A 21,267-nucleotide genomic window follows, 5' to 3' on the forward strand; every position below is an offset into this window, starting at 1 on the left:
ATGCGATACCAGCGCATCATCACACGAATGTCGGAGCATTTAGCTTTAAACTAAGTCTACAATTCTCGCCCCATAGTGTCTGACGCGTAAGTATATATAACAATTTAGTACCGTGCTTTTTTTTTTTTACAAACTGTTTGATTCAAAGTGATTGGTTCCCTTTTACTACTATGTAGTCAGCATGCTAAATCGATTAGCTATAGTATCTCGGCGGTTGCCGAATTTAACTTGTCCTTTTCTGTACTCATGGCGTTATCTGTGCACCAGCGTTGTTTCACTGATCGAACATCCTGCCACTTTCCTGTTTATAGGGGCATGTAAAATCACGAAATGATAAGATTTCCGTGAAATGAAAAAGACGAACTTGGTCGATTCATGCGACGAGCTCGTAGATGCAAACGAGTGAAAAGCAAGGAGCACGAGTCTCATTTTGTGGCCACGCACGGGGTGGTGCCACCTTTAAAAAAAGACACTCAAGACACTCTCGTCTCAATCAGAATGCGTTTGGCGAAGCCTCTTAAATTCGAGTTCATCACTTACACAAAGCGAGCGTACCGACACATGCCCTGCACCAGATCGGCCGTATCCAGATCTCCATGTGGAAGTAATATGAGAAAAAGAACAGTATGGCGGGGGGGCTAACAGAGATCACACTTCTTCCTGTTGAGAAGAATGCCTCAAGAAGAGACGATGTTCTTTGTTCCAAACGCCGCTCGCTCGCTCGCTCGCCCGCCCGCCCGCCCGCCTGCGGTCCTCTTCTCGATTGCCAGCCTGACACACATACACCACTCGGACAAAGGGTGTTTCGGGTGACATACCGAAGTGAAACCGGGAGCTGCTTAATGCAGAGGATGCTTCGATCCATAGCCTTGCTCTGGCCAGAAGCTCAAAAATGGGCTCGTACAAGTTTCTTGATCGGTCGGCATAGAATCTAGAATCTTATATTATCTTCGTATTCTATATTTATGCGTTTTTAATATGTTGTCAGAAACAAACGTTCTAAGAATAACATTCTCCAACATACTGCTGCTTGTATCGAGGGGTTGAATCCCGGACCTAAATAGATATAGACGTAATCGATGGTTGACAGAACTATTTTACATCGGTACACTTTATATGAATGGGTGAAGTAATCATAGCTAAAATATTGAATTTATAACGCTACGCATTGATAATAGCATCTGAGTTATAATCTACTTCATCCATCTTGACTCTAATAATTAACAACACCGTTTCAGCTCGGGGTCACGTCGAGTTTAAGTCGAGTGCCGTTGTCGTCATCTTGGACAGATTGTCTGAAATTTAACATTATGCCCCACTATTAACTTTGGGATTCGATTTATGGTATCGGAACTTAAGGGCGTTATGAATGCAAGAATACAAGTTGTTTCTACCGCGCGGATTATATTCAGACATCGAGCCTATCAAATATTCTAATCTTCTTCTATCTCTGAATTTCAGGTAAGAACATGGAACACTATGGGACTAAGCAGCTACTGCTGCAGATGCTGCAAGAAGCTAAAAGAAGAAACAGGACACGTAATTTTGATATCAAGTGAACCTAATTATTTAAGCCTAAATTACGAGGTCCTGTTATTGTAAGTGTCAACGGAATACTCTGGACGAAACCTAGTATAAGATGTTGTGTCGTGGCACAAATTAGCCGAAGGAGAAAATGCTGTTGTCGCTGAACCCACATTTTCAGTAGAACGGGTTAATGAATTTCCGGTAGGGATTGGCTTCTTAAGGTGGGTTATGTAAAGGGGCAAGAAGAGCACACAACGAATACCTGTTTGCATTCGCGAGTCAGAAGGGAATTAGTTTGATTGATTGCTAATTTATTGGCTGGAGTAGGTTGCGATCGTTCAAATCGGCAAGCAGAGCTAAGAAGTAAGCAATATAAATACTTCTGTCTAGAACAACCAAGGTCAGGTTTTCGACCTGACATCCCCCATTTGCTTAGCGTATGCCCCACGTCTCGTAGGGCTACAAGAATAAATAGACAGAGGCTTGGAAATGCGTGCGAAGCTCCAATATTCATTCATTCACGGTATTCGATGTAGAAATAATGATCTACGACTTGCTTCGTTAGCGGATTGCTTTCCTTATTTTTTCGTAAACGTCATTAGATTTATCGTTTCAAGTCGCAGCGAAGGCTTGTACAATTTGTTTTTGCCTCCTGTTGATCAGGGCGAGGACGGCATGTATAATGCCAGTGGAGGCGTTGTACCTGTATAATGTATCACTATAGGTCCATTCGTTTAATAACCAGAATTCACTTCTTTGGTTATCGCATAAGTCATACACGGCTAATGTATAATAGGAACTGACTTTGTAATAGAAAGATGAAATCGAATTGTCTGCGGGCGAGGTCGTCGCGATGCTGTCTCGATGCTGGAGCCCGGCCCAGTTCTCGTTCCTATCAGTTCCCTAGTCATTTATACTGTGCTACGAAATACGTCGTCACGCACCAATACCTGGGTGATTTACGACGATCTACACTAGCGTGGTACCCGTTTAATACTATTGTCAATCCGTTGTCCGCTTTTGGCCATGCGCAGTAATATATATCGGTAAATGACTGTTAACGTGACTCATTCGTGATCCGATTATTCGGAGAAATCCATCATGGCAATATAGTGCTCGATAGTTATCGCCTACAAGCACGCTATCAGAGAAAAGCAACAGTTTTTTTTTATCTACAAGTAACCGGACAATTGATCTGTTCTTCTAATAGCTATTGCACTACTACGCTATATATTATGATCGACTATATATAACGTTAGAAGTGAGAATGCGATCGATTAATGAGTTCGGTGTCGTTGATTTATAAATCTGGGCAATTTTGCATTTATGCGATGAGTCAGTACTTGCCCCATATGCGTAAGGGTTGGGGGGGCGGGTGGCGGGGGGGGGATATATCCAACCAAGTACAGCCGTGCACTTTTTCGATGATGTTTGTTAAAGTGCGTAATTTTGTAGACCGATCGTCATCGCTTCTGCGGCCACATTAGTCTCCGTTACGAGGGCCACTCACGATGGAAAAGCTCCTACTGTTATTGTTGTGCGCGCCCAGATCACCAACAAGCGTCCCAAGCAACGCCAGGTAGCAGCTAAAGGAAACGCGGTTTCGGCAGCTCATATTCGCTTGGACGGAACGATTAACGTAAGCGCTGCTTCATTTTCGTAGTCGCACAGTAATCTACTCTAAACTTTCTCAGTACTTCACGATGTGTTCCACCGGATATCATCATTATTATCGACAGACACCGAATCCAAGTAATGGACGGCCAAAAAATATTCATCGCTCACCATGCAGATCCCTTTATCGTTCATGATTCTTTTTTTCAACCAAATGGACGATATGCAATACCAATTAACATTTAAATTCCATACATAACTATATACATATATAATACACGAAGTGTACTAGGTAGTACTCGTACAACCGATGGTAGTCTGACATTTGAATAAACCAAATTTTAGGGCACCAAGTGGAATTACAAAGATGAGAGTAAACGCGGGTGCCAAAGGACAAGACCACTATCGTCAATATCAAAGACTGGACGTAACGTTAAGCAGAAGGCGGCTGACGATCTATTCGGGAGAATCAGTAACAGTCCGGGAAACAGACGGTCATGGTGATAATGGTAATGCTAGTGCTAGCAAAGTCTGTGGAGACTAATACTTAAAAAGAACGATTCGAATCCCCCGCTTAAACCTAATAGGATAATAGTTGCAATGGTCGCATTGGCTATCACCAGGAACGAAGTCATTTACCGTTCAAGTTCTTCTGGAACTTAAGCGAAGCCTGACAGAGGCCGTGGGGAGCCAGATGGCCATGCCTATTTGAACGCGTGACGACGTCGCCGCAACGACATGAAATAGATGTGACTGCGTCATCATTTCGGCAGGGCGATCAGCATCGGCACAGAACAGCTTCTAACTTGAGTTGACTTTTACCTATCGCAGCTACAACTATCGTACAACAATAACAGTGCGCTAGCTCTGGCTGCCACCAAGCGGTTGCCTCCTGGTGACGACGATCCTTTGTATGCAACTGGCGGATGTTGGCCTCGTTTTAAGATGTTCCTTTTTCATTCCTTCCTCTGCAATAGAATGCTCTTAGCAACCAGCGTCATCTTCTTCAGCAACCAACTTCTGTAGTTCTGAATCTTATTGTTACCGGCTTTAGATGTTTTTGGTGCTATGCTGTTCGATGACTGAGTCTTCTGACGAAGACTATTCGAAGTTTTCCCTGTCTGAAAGTTTTCCTGTACATATTGTCATCACAACTCAATCAAGTTTCCGTAAGTTCAGGGCATGGCTTTTTTGGTTGTTTCTGCGTTCGATGGTAAAATTTGTTGACACTGCCTTGCGGATGACGATGAGGTAACATTGTCAGTTTTCGATGAAAGACTCATTTGGAGAAAAAAGCTTTTTTTAATTTCGAATTTTCTAGTAAAGTAAAGTCACATCACTTTGAGCGCGAATCTACTGAGAATTTATTATTTGCGCATTTGTTGTTGACTATGTACAAAGGTTCTCAAAACGGGGCGGTTTACGATGCTATTGCTTGCTAGCGAAAAAAGTGTTTTGTTGTGGACAAAATATCTACGAGTGGTACTTTTCATGCGTTTCGACTGTCCATTAGGGTTGCGGACATTCATAGGCCTTCTGTAAGATAAAACTGATCGGAAACCGACATATTTTTTGGTTGAGAATTAATGACCATTGTTGTCTTTCGTTTAACAGCTACGACAGTGACTGCCGGGCCTAAATGTTTTCAAACGAACCAATATTCCGATTGGAGGTTACGGTTATCGGCATAGGGATCTTCTGTTATGATGGCATCACTGGCACAGTTGATCGTACATGAAGAACAAACTGAACCGTAAAGCACGGATAATGAAAAATTTAAAAAAACTGAATATAAAGTGATTGTTCGGATAATAGTCCGTGATCATCTATAGGAACACATCATTTGAAACGAAATAGAGCTCTAGACCATCAGCGCTACCCATACCCGCGGTCGATTTTGTTTATGAGAACGAATCGCAAAATGCAAAATGAACCAACACAAAACTACTTTATAGTCATTTTTCTAAAAGAGTCCTGATCATCACAAGAAAAATTCATCCATCAAGAAACCTAAAATCAAAAAGCTTACTTTCATAAAAACCTTGTCGGCCAAAGAGCGCCATTAAGGCCGTTTTATCCACGTTGTTATCCGCCATTTCCTCCAATTTTTCGTAATCTCAACTTGCAATTCTAGTAACTTCACTTAGTTATATAAATAGTATTCTTTATTTTTATTTGCAGGTATTGATCAATCGAGATCCACACGCGGACTCAATAAAAAGCCTTGATTCGTTGTATGGTTTTTTGCGAGCTGACAAATTGTTTACCGGTCGCCGAAATGCCGGGAACATCAACACATAGTAACATGTAGGAGTTTTACAAAAGTTGAACTTCAGCGGACCCGTTGATGGGAGGCTATTGTCATAAGCCGGCGTGGTCGTTGTCGATAGCTGCGACTAAGTTGTTGTCATGAGGCCAAGTGTGCCGTCAAGGTAGCTTGCTTAGAAACGAGATAGAATGGTAGTTTCCCGCTCGACAATAGCTCCGACAAGTACAGTGGTAATAACAGCTCGGCCGGACACAAAGTCAACAACCTTAATGCAGGCCCCCTACTAGTTCAACTCTACCTACCTCCACTTCCACTTGCCTTTTGGCTGAATGATCGTCTGTGCCGAGTTACGTTCACTTAATTACAGGTGGAAAGAAAAACTATCACGTTTTTTTACTTGTACTCTGCTCGCTAGTGGTAATAATCGAAGAAATTAGGTTAGATTACAATGTAGAGAACCTAAACGAAAACAAGGTGAAGTAGGTCGTTAAGGTTTAATGTAATGATAGTATAATAATAATAATAATAATACACTAAATGAATGCTTAATTGAAACTGTCAGACGCAACACTCGGCGCCTGAGATAAATGAGAGGTGCTACAAAATGACAGTGAGGCTTCCGATCCGCTGGCGAGTAGCGAATCTCAATCGATGTACATACACATATTTACCCCCGAAGGCGTGTCGTTTGCTAGGTGACATCAAATAAGCGTAGAAATGGAGGATTCCTCAACTTTCGAAATGAATCGTTGAAACAACCATATCACATTGGACGAAATGCGTCGGAGCAGCGACTGTGTTTTTAAATATTGTTGAAAACGTTCCAACTACACGAGGTCAACAACTACGGTAATACTTCGCTGTGAACAGTCATTGCCTTCTTTACTTGTTGGCCGTAGGGGACGCTGCCGATCGAAATGTTAGATACATCAATCGCATTTTATTGGATTAAGAGAACCTTGCGCACCCGAACGCATACAATACCAGGCACTGGCAAGAGCAACAAATCTGTACTCAGTTCGACGTAGGTCATATACTAAGTAAAAAAAGTTTACGCTAGATGTTCAGCTAACTTTATAGCATACAGTTAATTATAACTACACTTTAGCTGAATAGGTTCCTTATTTTAATTCAACTTAAACGTCATTGTTGCGCGTAACAAAATTGTCAAGAGATCTAAACGAAGCGGCAGACTAACGGATGAAAGCACGAAGGTTCGATAAAACACATGTTATACGCGGCTCTGTAGGCACAATCGTGTTCTAGGACGGCGAAAACGTCTAGCCTATTGGAAGGTCAATTTTTTGCCGCCGTATGTTAGGCCACACGGTTTTATACGCTTCTCTTCCTATAATACGGTCGTAATTAGATTCTGTGTATCTGGGCACGGCTTTCGTAGTGCTTTGACGCTATCCTTCATTATGAAATCGCCTTCTCACGAGCACCCGCAATTAAAGCTTCATTTCTAATGGAAAGCAAGCGTCATTGGCGCCGCCATTAGGATGATGACGGCTCTGAGGGGCGGCAACGACAATAGAAGAGCATATCAGCATCCACCTACGTGTACATGTGGACAGCTGCCGTACCACCCAGCATAGATGCACACGGCGGATCCCGGTCGCTATGTAGGCGATGCTTGCTATAGCACAGTATCTGAAGCTACATCTTCATAAGTCTGCTTATGGGTTGCTTAGCTTTACCGCTACTAACGGATTTATTTCTTTTTAATTATTTTCTTCAGCGGGACCCTTTCGCCTTTCCTCAGTTCTAATGGACTTTGCATAACGCTCCTATGACTAAATGATATACAGCTTTTCCTGTAACTTCTGGACTGGCGTCCCTTCCACCCTTCCTTCTCTTTGCCGTCTCCCCATCTATTTAAGGATTATACATATATGCAGTCGTCTCATCGTCTACCAGACGGATAGGGAGATGTTTGGGTACTTTGGGTCGATCTTCTTTTTGTCTATTTTCAGGGCCACCTCTCCAATCCCGGTCCGGCTTTTCTTCGTCCTTCTCTATGGTTTCCCTCTACCCCTCCACTAGGCTCCAAGTCAGTGCGGTGACCGTACCTAGTAAGAGATAAACATGTCCCCGTTACTATTACTATGTTGCACACCTACTATAATAATGGTGAATGACCCAGATTTTATTTCAGTCTTTAGCGTATCACGATCACAGAAGAGGAACATGTGTTTTGTGTTATCACCGATACATTGACCTTTTTCTCCATTCGTTTGCGCCCTTCCTTTGCCCAACGCTGTCATATCCTAAATGGCAAAACTCTAACGCTCAGCGTTTGTCGTTGTACTCATCATTGCGAGCTACCGAGTTTCTATTGAAGCCATTAGATGGTAACTACTATGGAACGACTGGGAATAAAGCACAGAGCTATGATACTAAAGGACAGGAAGAAATTTCGGCACACAGCTTCTGGAGGCACGCTACGGCACGTAGCATTATTATCTAAGCTTGACTTACAACGATGGCTCGTGCCCGTTTGACGCACACTCGCATCACTAAAATGGTGGAATCTGCGGGAGTGAAACAGATGGAGAAGCACTTTTGCGAATGTCTTGGAAAGACTAGGGTAAGCTTTGTCTGCTTTGTGCTCTTCCCTGTCGGATCCTGTTGTTTCACAGACATCTCTTTTATTTTACTTAAACAACGCCCTGTACTCTAGTGCCACGGCGAAACATGGTATCAATATTCAACAAAGTACACGAAATCGAAGCATTCTGTTAGGCCCCGAAATCTCAGAGAATAGATGGCGTGCAGACCCAGGTATAACTGAAGACATGAATCATCCCTCGTTTGTTACCCTCAGACAAAGAGGGCATTATCTCGTACAGTACGTAGCGTTCTACCGCCAGATCTTCTTGAGTAGGTTTTTGGTCCTAAATGTCTATTGTTTTTAAATATGCAGGCACTTGTTGAGCTCGCATGATACGAATCACATGGGTGGAGAGTCGCATGCTGAATCAGCTAAACGGTATCTGGATGTCTAAATTAGGAGACAAACACATTCAATAATGAGAACTCTTTTTTTCGGAATTCGTAGATATGCTTCTAACAAAAAACATTGTAAGCTTCAGGGTAGGATCAAGTAGGGTCGAGCATTATCTGACCCTGAATTTGTACAAATAGTATGTCATCAGTGCTAAGTAACCGCTGCTTGAGCATGTAGTCAACAGCTTCTAAGAGAGCATACGTTTATCATCGACGCTGACGTATGGACCTGCACGTGCACGTCGCTCTTATGTCTCCCCGCAGAACGATAAGCAGTTACAAAAATCTGTACGAACAAATTTTCGGGCCGCTAATGCTCGTCGCCTTAAACAGAGCCGTTAGAAATGGCTGCCTACAAAACACAGGTTGGAAGCTTTTGATAGTAGACAATGTGATAAAGAACCTTAATGATCCTTTGTTATCTTCCGGATCGTTTCTTGATCTAGCTGATGTGGCATGATGAGATTAGCCGGTCAGGCGCCTTCTGGGGACGATAAGGCTGGGTTGCCTTAAGTCTTGCGGTCGGAAAAATGCTGCCCAAGGGTCCGTAATAACCCATTCTTATCCAATGAGATACCATAAATGACCAGAGCAGGGGAAAGGTCAACGTTTATGTTCTGACTCGACAGGAATTGTCTGGTAAAGGGCAGTGGGTTGAATTTAAAACTCGAAAACCCTCGAATGAGCTCAATATCGAAACATGGAAAGAGATTATTATCTCGATACCGAGAACTAATATATTACATTTATTGCGTGAGAATCTGTCCTTTTATTTCCCGTCTTTACTCAAGAATTCCATAAGGCGTGAAAGGTATTATCTATCGAAGGCTGTCATTTCAGGTGCAAGCGTTATAGCATAAATCATTTAAAAGGATACGTATTCAACCTTCGATTTGTGTATAGGTGAGCTTTCGTGAGCTACACGTTTAAGCTAGGAGCTAATCTAGGAATTAACAGTTAGAAGCATCTCGAAATAATATGTACATGCTCACCAGGTAGTAGTAAGCGTCGAGCGACCGAGAAGCTCAAGAGTAATAGCTCTCAACAATAGAAATCAAGCAGGGTCTGCAATTTGATCGATCCCCCACGTCGCGAAGCTTGCAGACAGCTGGAACATGGCTCGTTTCGAAGCTGGTCTTTGGGTTTGCATGAGCATTAGTAGGCGTGCGACTATCAAGGCATGCAGCTCGCCAACTGTTTCCTCATTGACGATACATGGGATTCAGCCTCTCACCTTCCTCTAGGTCCATTAGGCATCGACAGGCTAGGTTCACCCTTTCGCCAATCTGTTAAACTTCACGTTATCGGTGCCGGCACAACCTCTGTACTTCTCGTGGCGCGGAGATGGCGGAGATGCTAGTAACCCAGTGTAAGGAGGCCGTTATAATGACGAATATTATAGGCACATATCTGCATGTGAAGCTATACTATTCATCTCTGTAGCCGTGCTACATGGCGCACAACTGAGCGTCTGGCGGAGAGGTTCCCAAGGGTCAAATTCAAAGGGATTAAGTACCCGAGCGCAGCTTATATCATTCGTACGATACTGGGTACCTACTCAAACCCAAATAGCTAACATAAAGTGCGAATATGCGCCGTGACCGTATTCCGATATTCTTCTGCAGAGTACAAGCAGGTAAAGACTTATTTTGGGCTATGCGAATTTATAAGGGACATTGTTATTTTAATTTGTTTCCATGTTATCTAAATCATGTTTGCAGAAAGTGGAAAATTTATTCTACATATAATTGGTATAACAATATATATGTATATTTTATCTTCCTCCTTCATTTCACTTAGTGAGCCAAATTTACCTAGCATCGTTTCGGCAGGCGGTTTGAGATGAAGTTTACTATTATATATATATTGCCTTCGGGAGTAGGGAAACGAAGCAGCGAATGAGCAGCAGCAGTAGTAACAACAACAGATGGCTGAGTAGAAGGACGAAGCGCAGGCGTAATATAGACGGTAACGAAAGAAAGAAATGGCGACGGGACATCAGCTCCTGTTTTATGCGCATCGCACGTCAGCCAATGGAGGCCGAACTGATAAATTGAATCTGTCACAGAAAAGAAAGGCTACAAAAAGGCAGAGGATTATTTGAAGGCCAGGAGATAGTAAAAGTGAAAGGCGGCATATGACAGATGCGGCCATAATATGTATGTATATCAATAGCTGAGCACATCAGAACGTGTACGGGGTTCAGGATAAACAATATTATGACAGCTATTTATGTTTAATATTATGCAAGGTTCAATGGATATATTTATATTATACCTATGATTAAGTGGCGCCACATTATTTTATTTTCAATTTTATAACGATGAGTGAGCAGTGTTACTATGTTTGAATAAGCTTTGTGACGTCAGTATATGTTTAAAATTGTCGAAGTATTACATCGTTCGAGTTGAAGGTCGGTCCTCCAGTCGACAATCGAAATGATTGAACACTCTAAAGGGACGCTAGCCAAAAATCTCATTATTCTTAAATCGTTTTGTCGCTCCGCAGCTCGTATTATCGTCATGTCATGGTGAACGGTTCTTCCGTTAGTCGTAGCCATAGATATATCTTGACCTCTTGTTCTTCGTTATTGTCACCCACTGTGAAGATCGCGTATGACCGTTTCATGTGGTAATGAGTTTTTATTTTACTGCGTCTGAGGTGAGCGCCCATCCCGTGAAGTGGTGATTCATTGAAGTAGACAATTAATTATTACTCAGCGGTTATTGCAGCATCGAGTGGTGCTTACAATTACGCCCGCGCTCTATTTGTTCATACGTGAAAACGGCCAGTTGCTTTGTTTACGATAGCAGTCAGTGATACCCTGATACCGTTATTATTTACAATATTACTTTATTAGTTGAAAGACGTGCGGAGTGATAATTATGGAGGGCCGGTGGACATCTGAGGAAGAAGGAAGAACATCGGAGCTTCAATACAACGCGTCTGTCTGGATATAAGGGCACGAAATACTCAAGCATGCACTCGTTTTAAGTATAGACCAAAAATACAACAGTAAAGTTCAATGGACCACAATAACACACTGATGCAGAAGATTCGAACAAATCAATGTTGCCAGATAAGCTGAGATCATCTAATCTTTTTCCCTGTTTCAAGCGATCACCACGCCGCGATCAGATCTCCGATGTTCATTATCATATCCTATCACGCGATTCGTCGTGAGAAATTCATAAGGTGTGGCTCTCGCAATGGACAAGGCGGCCTATTGCAAGGAGAGCGCCTGAGAACCAGAGCACTCCACTGACGATAAACGGTTGACAGTATCTTTACTCTACAAAAAAACTGCCAGTAACAATGAATTGTTAACACCCTTATACCTTGTCACCTTAGAGCCCCACACGCTTTTGTAGAAATGTGCACATACGCACACAATAGTTGAAAAAACACCAAAGTTAGCGCTTTTCTGAGCTATTGTCAAAAAATATTCAGGCAATATATATATATATATATATATATATATATATATATATATATATATATATATATATAAAGGACAATATTTTTGTATTGTTAATGGATCACATTAAAACGTGATTAGGCTAAACCGTAAGTCAACCCATAAGACCGCAACGGTTGGGTGTATTTACTAAAAGTATCTATATTGGCCTTTACCATAGTTCGGAGTCTGTAAACGATCATAGCGGCGAAATACGGTGCCATCGTACCGATCGCAGGAGGTTTTGGCTAACCTTTCGTTTCTGGCAGAAATCATTAGTTAATCGAGAAACCATCAATTTTGATTCGCTTTTGATTTAGCTCATCTTGTCGGGCATTCTCCTGATTTCCTCTCGGGTGGCCCCTCCTCCTGCTTTCAAAGCCGCTGTCGTTACCAAGCAGCTCACAATCTTCGGACGGCGATTGAAGCCATTGTTTGGTGCCATTACCACTAGCCGCTACTATTTCATATTCTACTATAAGACAAATAGTACGCTTATAGTGAGGCGTAAAAATACCCAAATCAAAAATGAATCAGTACGTTTACCGCATTAAATTGTCACTGAAAACATGATATTTCTTTCACCGTACGTTTCTGGGCCCTTTTGTTGTGCTCCATCGAGCAACCGACTGGGAAATGCTCAACGGCCATGTTCTATAGTTAGTAAGTATTCGAAACGCGGTTAGCCTTTTTTAATGGCGCGTGATTTCATTCAGTTAGCACAGACCTTGAAAAGTATCTCCACATAGAACTTTGCTTGGGCTGATGATGCTGGGATTTTCGCGGTATATTAAATTTTTACGAGAACTTAGAAGTAAGTGCTGTGTTTGAGGAATCATGTGAAATAAACAAACTAAAGTACACGGATCTACTACTTTAACTAGGCCGGCCCTCGCCCTATTGCTGCTACACGTTGACGCCCCTTTTGGAGCCGTCGGTCGGCACTTTTTTTATTGTGTCGACATACGTAGACAGTGGAATTACTAAACGCTTTTTTTTTAGCATCCGGATTGTTCCCCGGGTGACAGGGCGGCGACGCGTTTTGCCTTTGCGAGCATCTAGATTTGATACACCCCCACGTATCTAGCTAACACTCGTGTACGTAGTCATCTATTAAATATTTTAAAATTATTTCTTTCTTACTATTGGGCGAACGAAATAGAAACGAACGATCGTAGATTGTAATCCACTGTATTTGTTCGCCCAAGGAACAGCGTTGTTAATGATTATATCTTAAAAAATGTCTCTCTGTGTATCTCAAACATAAGAACCACAAGCTACTTGATGTTACCAAACAGTCGCTACGTGACCAAGCGTTCCTTTAATGTTTTACTCAATAAAAACAATCAGAAGAAACGAAATTTACTACCACTAAACGTGTTATTATTGTTATTTCGATGCCTATCCGCCGGCGTCAGCTACTGGAAAAAACATTGTATCTTTAGCTTTGCTGACGGACCTATTGGAGGATGTGATAGCTTCGACTGAACAATCGTTCATTGAAGAATCGAATGTATTCCTACCAACCTGGCAGGTTCACGCACGCATTGTCAGCCAGATACGAAACGCATTGTTAAAAGCTTCAATACTGCCATTTTCTTGCTATCGCTACGTCAATTTGTTCCCGAACTAGCACAAACGTTTCGTGGAAGGCAAGCCGGAAAAATACATCTAAATGATTGCCAATCACAATTATATCTTGAGTCTCTTCATCATCGTTCAGTTCTTGGCGGCAACATTGTGGACGATTGATTCTCGATCACGCTTCTCGTCGAGATAATGTTATTTCTATTGAGTATGACGGAACAGTTCAAAGTGAATGTTTATGCAATCGTCCAGGACTCCAGAATTCACCCATGATCGAGTCTCGATATTGTCCATTGTGGATGGTTTTGTTGGCACGACGATGATCAGTCATTGCATGCCGCCCACCGTTTCAGGAATACGAGTGCTTAGGCTGACGTGCGGAGATCATTAGGAGTTCGATAATCAGCTAAGTTAGTTAGGACAAAACGGCAAAGAAGCTATTGATCCTAAGAGGCCCGAGAGGACGTTTACTCATCCAATAGTCATGGCGGGAAGGTTTTAGATTCATTTAGCAAGGCAAACGCTGTCCGCTGTTAAGTACGATATGTAATGTAGGCATGTCGAACTAGCCAGTTCCATAAAATAAAACACGAACCCAATAAGCCGTAACGGAAACATACACTATAAGCAAAAGACACGTAAAGCGAACGAGCATGCTATCAACGTGAGTATTCACGCGGTCGTTCGTGTTAGCTTGTATTACTGCCATGTGCAAGAGCGCACTACCATTTAAGATTTCTGAGAACCGATGCTTATTGATAGATACTTGGTCGAAGTCAGCCACCCGTAGAAATGTGCTTGTGAATGAACACATTAAAATAACGCAGGTAGTCCCGATACCTACCCTTTCTCGAACTGTTATATTAACCTAGCGGGTAAAATAGGCCATCCGTTTTTTGTTCGATACCAGGGGCCTATATTGGACTGAGAATTCGACTCTGATATTCCTTTCATTGGCCCCTGTAAGCCAACGTTATACTCGAACGACATACAATGCTATACTATTATCTCGAATATCTGTCATCATCGATTGCAAACCTTGTGGATAGGCTTTTGCCCTGTACGAATATTAGGAAGTGTCTCCAAGAAGCGACAGTTGTAAAGACCTCATTGTCTATTAAACGAATCTCTGCGACCGATTTCTCCGGTAGCTATACGAACACTTGTCTCTTTTCTCTCGCGGGCGTTAGTTAGTCGCTAGCTATGATCTGGTGCATCACATAACGCACCGTGGCGATGACGGCTGATGTGGTACTACAGTCGAACCTACCGTCATCGTTGTCAGCAAGCCCTTGTCGATTATGAAATATTATTATAATATATGCATTCAAAATAACACAATAGCCAAAGAAATTTACGTACTTCGGGTTTACCCTATGACGTGATAATTAACACTGTTGCTGTTTCTACGGTGTCATATCGAAAGGGATTATTGGGTATCGAGGAAGGAAGGAAGGTATGGTGTACTACAGTTATGGGGGGGGGGGGGGGATCACCGGCGGAACTGCGGAGAACGACGCGGGGATTCAGCAGCGTATATGTGAAAATGATGAATGAAAAACAGACACTCTTCGGCAACAGCGGTCGTAGAACTGCTATACCTTTCGCGCCGCCAGCGATATTACCATCAACGTCGTTATGTATAAATACACCAACAAACCAACCAGTCATCTACATGTTTGTGTGTGTCTCTGTTTTTGGTGGGGCCTGAGTCGCCCAGAAAACGAAAGGGTGAAGGGGGCAACGAAATTACACAAAAGAAAGGTGGCTGTAAACGTGGGGTAGTCCCAGGTAGAATGCGCGCTTAACTTGTCAGATAAGCTGACTATTAGTTAAAAACAGCGACAGGAATAATAATAGTCGTACCGAGAATAACGGCGATAACGAAAGAGCGAGCACAAAGTTACACGGACTGTGTATAGCAACGAAAAACGGCTAATTACGGGCCAAGCAAGATACGTGTCCTTCAACATTTAACGCGAACAACATTGAACAGAAAAGTACTAAAATGCATGACTTCCCAGAGGGGTATGCTTTGTCACTATTCTTTCATAAATAGAAATTCGAGTTTGTGCCAAAGAGTGAAATTAACAACTTCAAATTGCCCCCTATAATGTTTTTTTAGTATATCGTTGTAAGTATGCTTAACTCATCACACATTTTCAGTTTGTTGAACGTCAATTTGTATTTCGTTCGAATGATTTTATGTTAACTTGAATTTCTCCGTAGGGCCGTTAGGCAGTCCATCAGACAGCTGGCCCCACGGATCAAAGCCAGATTCAAATCTAGACTATGAAGTATCTTTAAGACGTTAGCGTCTTTAATAGATTAGTGGGTAACATATTTGCTTGCCAGTTTCTAGGTTTGACTGTGTTTAGTGGAATGCCGAACGGTAATGCGGGACGTAAAATTCAAAACATAGAGATTTTATGCTAACCTATAAAATCTGTAACGTCTACTTGATACTTAATGTGCATTTTCTTCATTATATATAGCTCACGTAGTCAAACAAAGCGTATTAATTAATACCGCTTAGTCAAATAACAAAACTACGCGGCCGTTTTTCTCACTGCAGGATCATGTAACCTTACGTTGGGCATGATGTCTGGGGATATCCAGGATACCGACATCAGCTGTAGTTCGACCCATAATGCCGGCAGCGTTGGACCCGCCTTTGCCAGGTATGTAATAATGTTTTTCGCAGTGTTGTATTGTCAACGTGTTTGCTTTTATCTGAAGGAACATAAAGGTGGTCTGCTATTCGCTGTAAGCGTAGGCGTACTTTGATTCCTGAGCAAAAATCCGAGCAGTAGTTAAAGCGATGAATATAGTACGTAGTTATAATCCTTTCTCTTCTTGCACGCTTCCCCAGATCGCTCATAGTAAACCCCCTGCCATTTTGCATTGGCTAAACAGCTATATTGAGACCTATTGAAAACTTCTACAAGATATACTCTATAGAAAATGTACCGATTATAAGTATAACACAGTAGATGATTACTTTTACCAAAAACAGGTGGCTTTTCATCTATGAATGATAATGCGTTCATACGTACTTAGAAGGCTCTTCAAGGCTTATTTTCCAGTAAATCTTTCAAGATGTTGCTTGATTGAATCGCTAAACTATAACTCCCGTACAGTCTCCATTTATTAGGGAGTAATCTCGTCCAACGTGCCTCTCAGAACCTCTTTGAGAGATTTCGTAGCTTAATTGAAATAGGAAATATGCTCGAACAGGAAAGTATGTAAGTTCCATGTAAATCTCCAGATGACCAGGAACAGTTTAACCGCCCTAGTCAATGTCCCTAGTTTGTAGGTCAATCAGTTGGCGCGCTGATTAAAAAAATTCTGACAATTAATATGTTACCGTTTTTTCATAACTGCATGTACTTATGCAGGACCGCCACTAGCTTATCCCAACGAGCTTTGTTGACACGATTTCGTAATAGTCCCATTAGGATATGCAGTAGCTGAAGTAGCTTTAAGGGCCTCTAAGATGGCTTAGTTACTTTTAGCAGAAGCCAGAGATTAGTATCTTACATAATGTTGAGCATCGTTTATACTGGTTTTTCCCGTAGCTGCTTATCCCGTTATCGGGTAATTGACATTTATGTCGATACAAGCAAGGACTAACGATGCTGTTATTTTTATTGGCGCTTCGTGCATCCTGGCAAAATTTATGCCACTTCATGTTCAGTGTCAGGCGTCGGGCTATGAGTATAACTCTATGTGTAAGCATATGTATATATATAATATAAGTATATATAATTATACGTATAATAATAGAAAGGACTGCATCTACCTCATGCGCTTTAAATTAATTGGCAGAATTTAGGAAAAAAAAAGTTGAATCAATTTACGTATTTGTGATTTCACACACGCCGACAATCATAACTATACGTATCCTGATAGTGGTCAGTCTAATATGCCACTTAATATGTGCTATATTCTATTTAAAACATTTTATTTATCAGTATTCTTTTTATAGTTCGATAGCTGAAACGATTAGCTATTCTTTTTCTTCTTCATGCTGTTTCAGGTTAAATCGCGAGATCAACGGCGGGGCTTGGTGTCCTTCACAGCAGATCTCCCCAGACACCTACGAGTGGCTTGAGATTAATCTTCGTGGTTACCACATCGTGCGGGGAATCGCTACTCAGGGTCGCTTCGGCAACGGCCAAGGCCGAGAATATGCCGAGGAATACATGATTGAGTACTGGAGAGCCGGCATAAACAAATGGGTCCGGTATACCAATCGCAGCGGAAAGCATGTAAGTATTGGTCGATACTGGTTATGTGTTGGATTACTGAATAGTATAGGATGCAGTAGAAATCCTTTATGGTACTACCCATATAAATTAGGTTAGTTGATGTACCGAATACGGAAGCATTTTCAGAACTCTATGAATGTTTCCTCGAAATAAATCTTAGATCAACTTCTCCAATGAACTGTAATACTGGAAAAGTGCTAAATTGTTAGCGTTACAGTCCGCGAGTGTAGAAACGAGGGGGGGGGTGCCGTGGATCTTATCGGCAGCAAGCAGTTGCCTAAGCGGGAAAGTCTAGCTTGTTAGACGTAAGGGTGTGGGGGTAATCGGGCTTGTGGTCATTGTGTTGGGTGGAGGACCTATCCACCTCGGAGCTAATCGAGGGCGTGGCACAACTTCGTACTGCTTGTCTTGCCTCCGTGCTTGGGTTAAGGCTAGTGATCACTGAATGAAAAAGAGACAACGACTAGGGGCTGCGGCTGAAGATGGAAAAAACAGGGGATAGGCAAAAGACCCCTCTGTACGTTGCTCTAGCGTTCGCTCCCTTTGTTATAAGCTTTTTTCGTTTTCCTCTCTTTCTGTTCCTTTGTTTCTGTCTGCTTTTTTTCTCGCTTGGATGGAGTCAAATAGTGCAGAAGATGTTGGAACGAAGTCGATCCGCGCTTCCCAGTAATCGACATTACACATACAGAGACGCACACACGATTGCAGGATCTTAAGCGGACAAAAGGACGGAACATGCCTTTAGCAAGAGCCCTAACCAAAGCAGCCGGTGCGTTCTGTTCGCTGGGTCACAGCAGCCAGCGCTAACGTTGTCGCCGTCGCCGCCACCTCTCTAATACGTGCGGGGCGATAATTGTTCTATGTAAGATAGCTGTCCTGCACCTGATTAACGTGCATGCTACACAGTTGTTACGTCGTACGCACTGCGCTCTTTACGGCAGCATCAGCAACGTCCTGTGCGTCTTTACCGCTGCTGTTGTTTCTGAGCCAATCCCCTCCCTTATCGGTGTAATCGCTAATCTCATGATGGCTTTGCGGCTTCTGTCACCGCTGTGACTAGGTTATCTTCTTTCTGCGCAATTTACTCGGTCCGTTGACTCGCTACGACGATGTGTCGCAATCTAGCGATGAATTATGCACGACGAAGACAAGGTAGTTTGGTCAAATATCCACAAAACGTGGCCGCGCATGTCCAGAGAGAACGAGACAGAAGAGGAACCTTCGAAGGGAGTGCGTGAGAGATGAGCCTTACTGTGGGCCTGGTGGGGTACGGAGCAGTAGTAAGGAAAAGATGGCTGTCGGTAAACGAAAACGACGTCAAAGAGGCCAAACGGGATCCGGTCCTTTTGACATCATCTAACGTTAATGTAGAAATGGAGATTACGAGAACAGAGTGCGTACGCCATTTTGCATAGGCTTGCACAGTGACAAATATATATGTGACTAGGCCTCAATATTAGGCACAAGCCAACGGAGTTTGGGTGCATCCATCCGGTTTCAGCATGATACGCTCCCAAGAATCAGAAATATCGTCTCGATCGTGACGACAACTGCAATTCTAACTTCTAGCGGTTGTGCGATCTTTCTCGTCTCTTTTATTCGGAAGACGACATGGCTAAAGCAAGACGGAAGAGCAATCAAGGATCGCATACATGTACATGTGACCGGGATACTTTCTCGATAAACTAACTTGCACCGGTCATTTCAGAAAGGCTACTTTATGCGTAATGCAAAATATTACATTTCGCCCAGTGTACAGGATCACTGTATCTGCCATATTGTAGTATAGTAATTTTTTCTACCTTATCCAGATTAATGTGTGTGTTTTCACGTTGTGCGATGATAACGATTCAGCGCTGTACAGCGGCAGTGTGCTTATCGCCGACGCGCCTGTGGCCGCGTCCGTGTGCAGTCAAGCAATTAAACTAAAGCAGGTTTAGGCATAATCAACTTACGCTAATTGTGTTAATCATAATCTTTTCGTGCTCTCTTTATAGAGTTATCCATTTGTCAGTCCAATCTAATCGATGCCTTTTTCTCTGTAGGTGGAACTTTATAAAATTATACATGCAAGTTGCAGGTTATGAAAATTGATCATCACTTTTGAAGAGTGAAGCCGCAGTGAAAGAGAATTTTTATTAATATTGTTGCTATTATTATGACTTTTAATAGCTAAACTAACGGGTTCCAGGCGTCGTAGAGAGGACGTTCGACTGAACACCTGATCTTTAGTATATTAAGTTTTTACTAGCCTCTTGACATTTTTGCACACTTTTTTTTTGCTTAATTTCTTAGTGAAAACAGGGCTTTTTTTTAGAGATGTTATGATGCAGATGACTGCCACTGCTAGCACTTGCCGTTCTGCCGTTTCGAAAAGTCTTGAAATATCCAGTAGGCAGGCACAACAACGTTACTTGTTGGCCCTTTGAAGTTTCTAGACGACCAAGGAGTGCGCGTGGTAGGAGGCTATAGCGTCACTGAGACATTTGATATCTCTGATCGGTAGAGCGGATCGATCCGTTGTCAAATTGTCACTAATTGAATTGGAATACGCTGGACAATTGAGGCCTTCAATACCCCTGGACAAACAAGAAGTGATTATTGTGTGGTGGATTTATATTGTGACGATTTATTTTTCTCTCACTGTGTAAATAACCCTGATTTCCTCTGGAGTACAATATGCATCAGTATGCCGATAATCGCTTTTGTGTGTATAGACATTTTTTTTAGGAGTTTTTCGGTAATACTGTTTACGTATGGTTAAGCTCAGACGATTAGCCTTATTTTCGCCGAGACCACTAGTAGTCAGTTTACCTCTTATGCTTTACTACGCCAACCTGGCTCCCCAGTCAAAGCTACAAGAGCTTTATGGAAGGGAGTCGCATGTGTCTATCGGGCCAATTGGTTGAAACCATCCATCGAGTTTTCTGATTTCGTCGAACATGCTATGTCCTACACGCAGTGTGTCTCTTCGCGTTTGTAATAATAAATTAGCATCATCTACGTGCACATACCCTGCATGATTTTTTTGCGGAAATCTGCTTATTTTTGGTCAACCGACGTGTCCCTTTTGCCTCAGAACCATGCTAGTCATCGTCACCTTCAGCTGCCATTCACTTGTCGTGGCGCTGATAAACTCCATAAGGTAGGCAAGTACATCTCTCAAAGCTATGAAAGGATTTTTCGCGCGTGAATCATCTCTTCGCGGCTATTGCTTTGGGACTATTGTATTGTTGAAATGTTAGTTGCGTTTGGGCTAAAACAGATTAGCAAGGTGCGAGCAGCATCGTCCTCAACACATTGATCGCAGTGTATAGCAAGGACCTTGTAAATCCTGTGTAAGCAAGACTGGAAGTTCCCATGGCCCGCGGTGACCTGGCTCAAGTAACGGTCGACGTGGCGGGCCGACCTATCCAGCGACTTTGTGATATTTAGAATGAGATTACGCGTTCAAAATCCAGTCTTGTTTGTGGGGGGTTGCAGCCCACTCTACCTTACGGGCTGTAATCGTCTCTCTATTTTATCTTTCCTTT

General features: G+C 42.5%; 1 protein-coding gene across 2 annotated transcripts in view; it reads left to right on the plus strand.

Moving 5' to 3' along the window:
* Nucleotides 1-21,267, plus strand: part of LOC111255280 (discoidin domain-containing receptor 2-like) — a 116,205-nt gene that overhangs the window by 33,633 nt on the left and 61,305 nt on the right. For both annotated transcript variants that reach the window (XR_015326450.1, XM_086987143.1), the window contains exons 3-4: nucleotides 16,039-16,144; nucleotides 17,503-17,734. Coding sequence is in view for 1 of the 2 variants with exons in the window: in XM_086987143.1 (XP_086843269.1) it covers nucleotides 16,039-16,144; nucleotides 17,503-17,734 (338 nt within the window). In the remaining variant the exon portion in view is untranslated. The remainder of the gene's footprint in view (nucleotides 1-16,038; nucleotides 16,145-17,502; nucleotides 17,735-21,267) is intronic.

This window comes from Varroa destructor, unplaced genomic scaffold, assembly GCF_002443255.2.
Source record: "Varroa destructor unplaced genomic scaffold, Vdes_3.0 BEIS01000001.1, whole genome shotgun sequence".
Lineage (NCBI taxonomy): Eukaryota > Metazoa > Arthropoda > Arachnida > Mesostigmata > Varroidae > Varroa > Varroa destructor.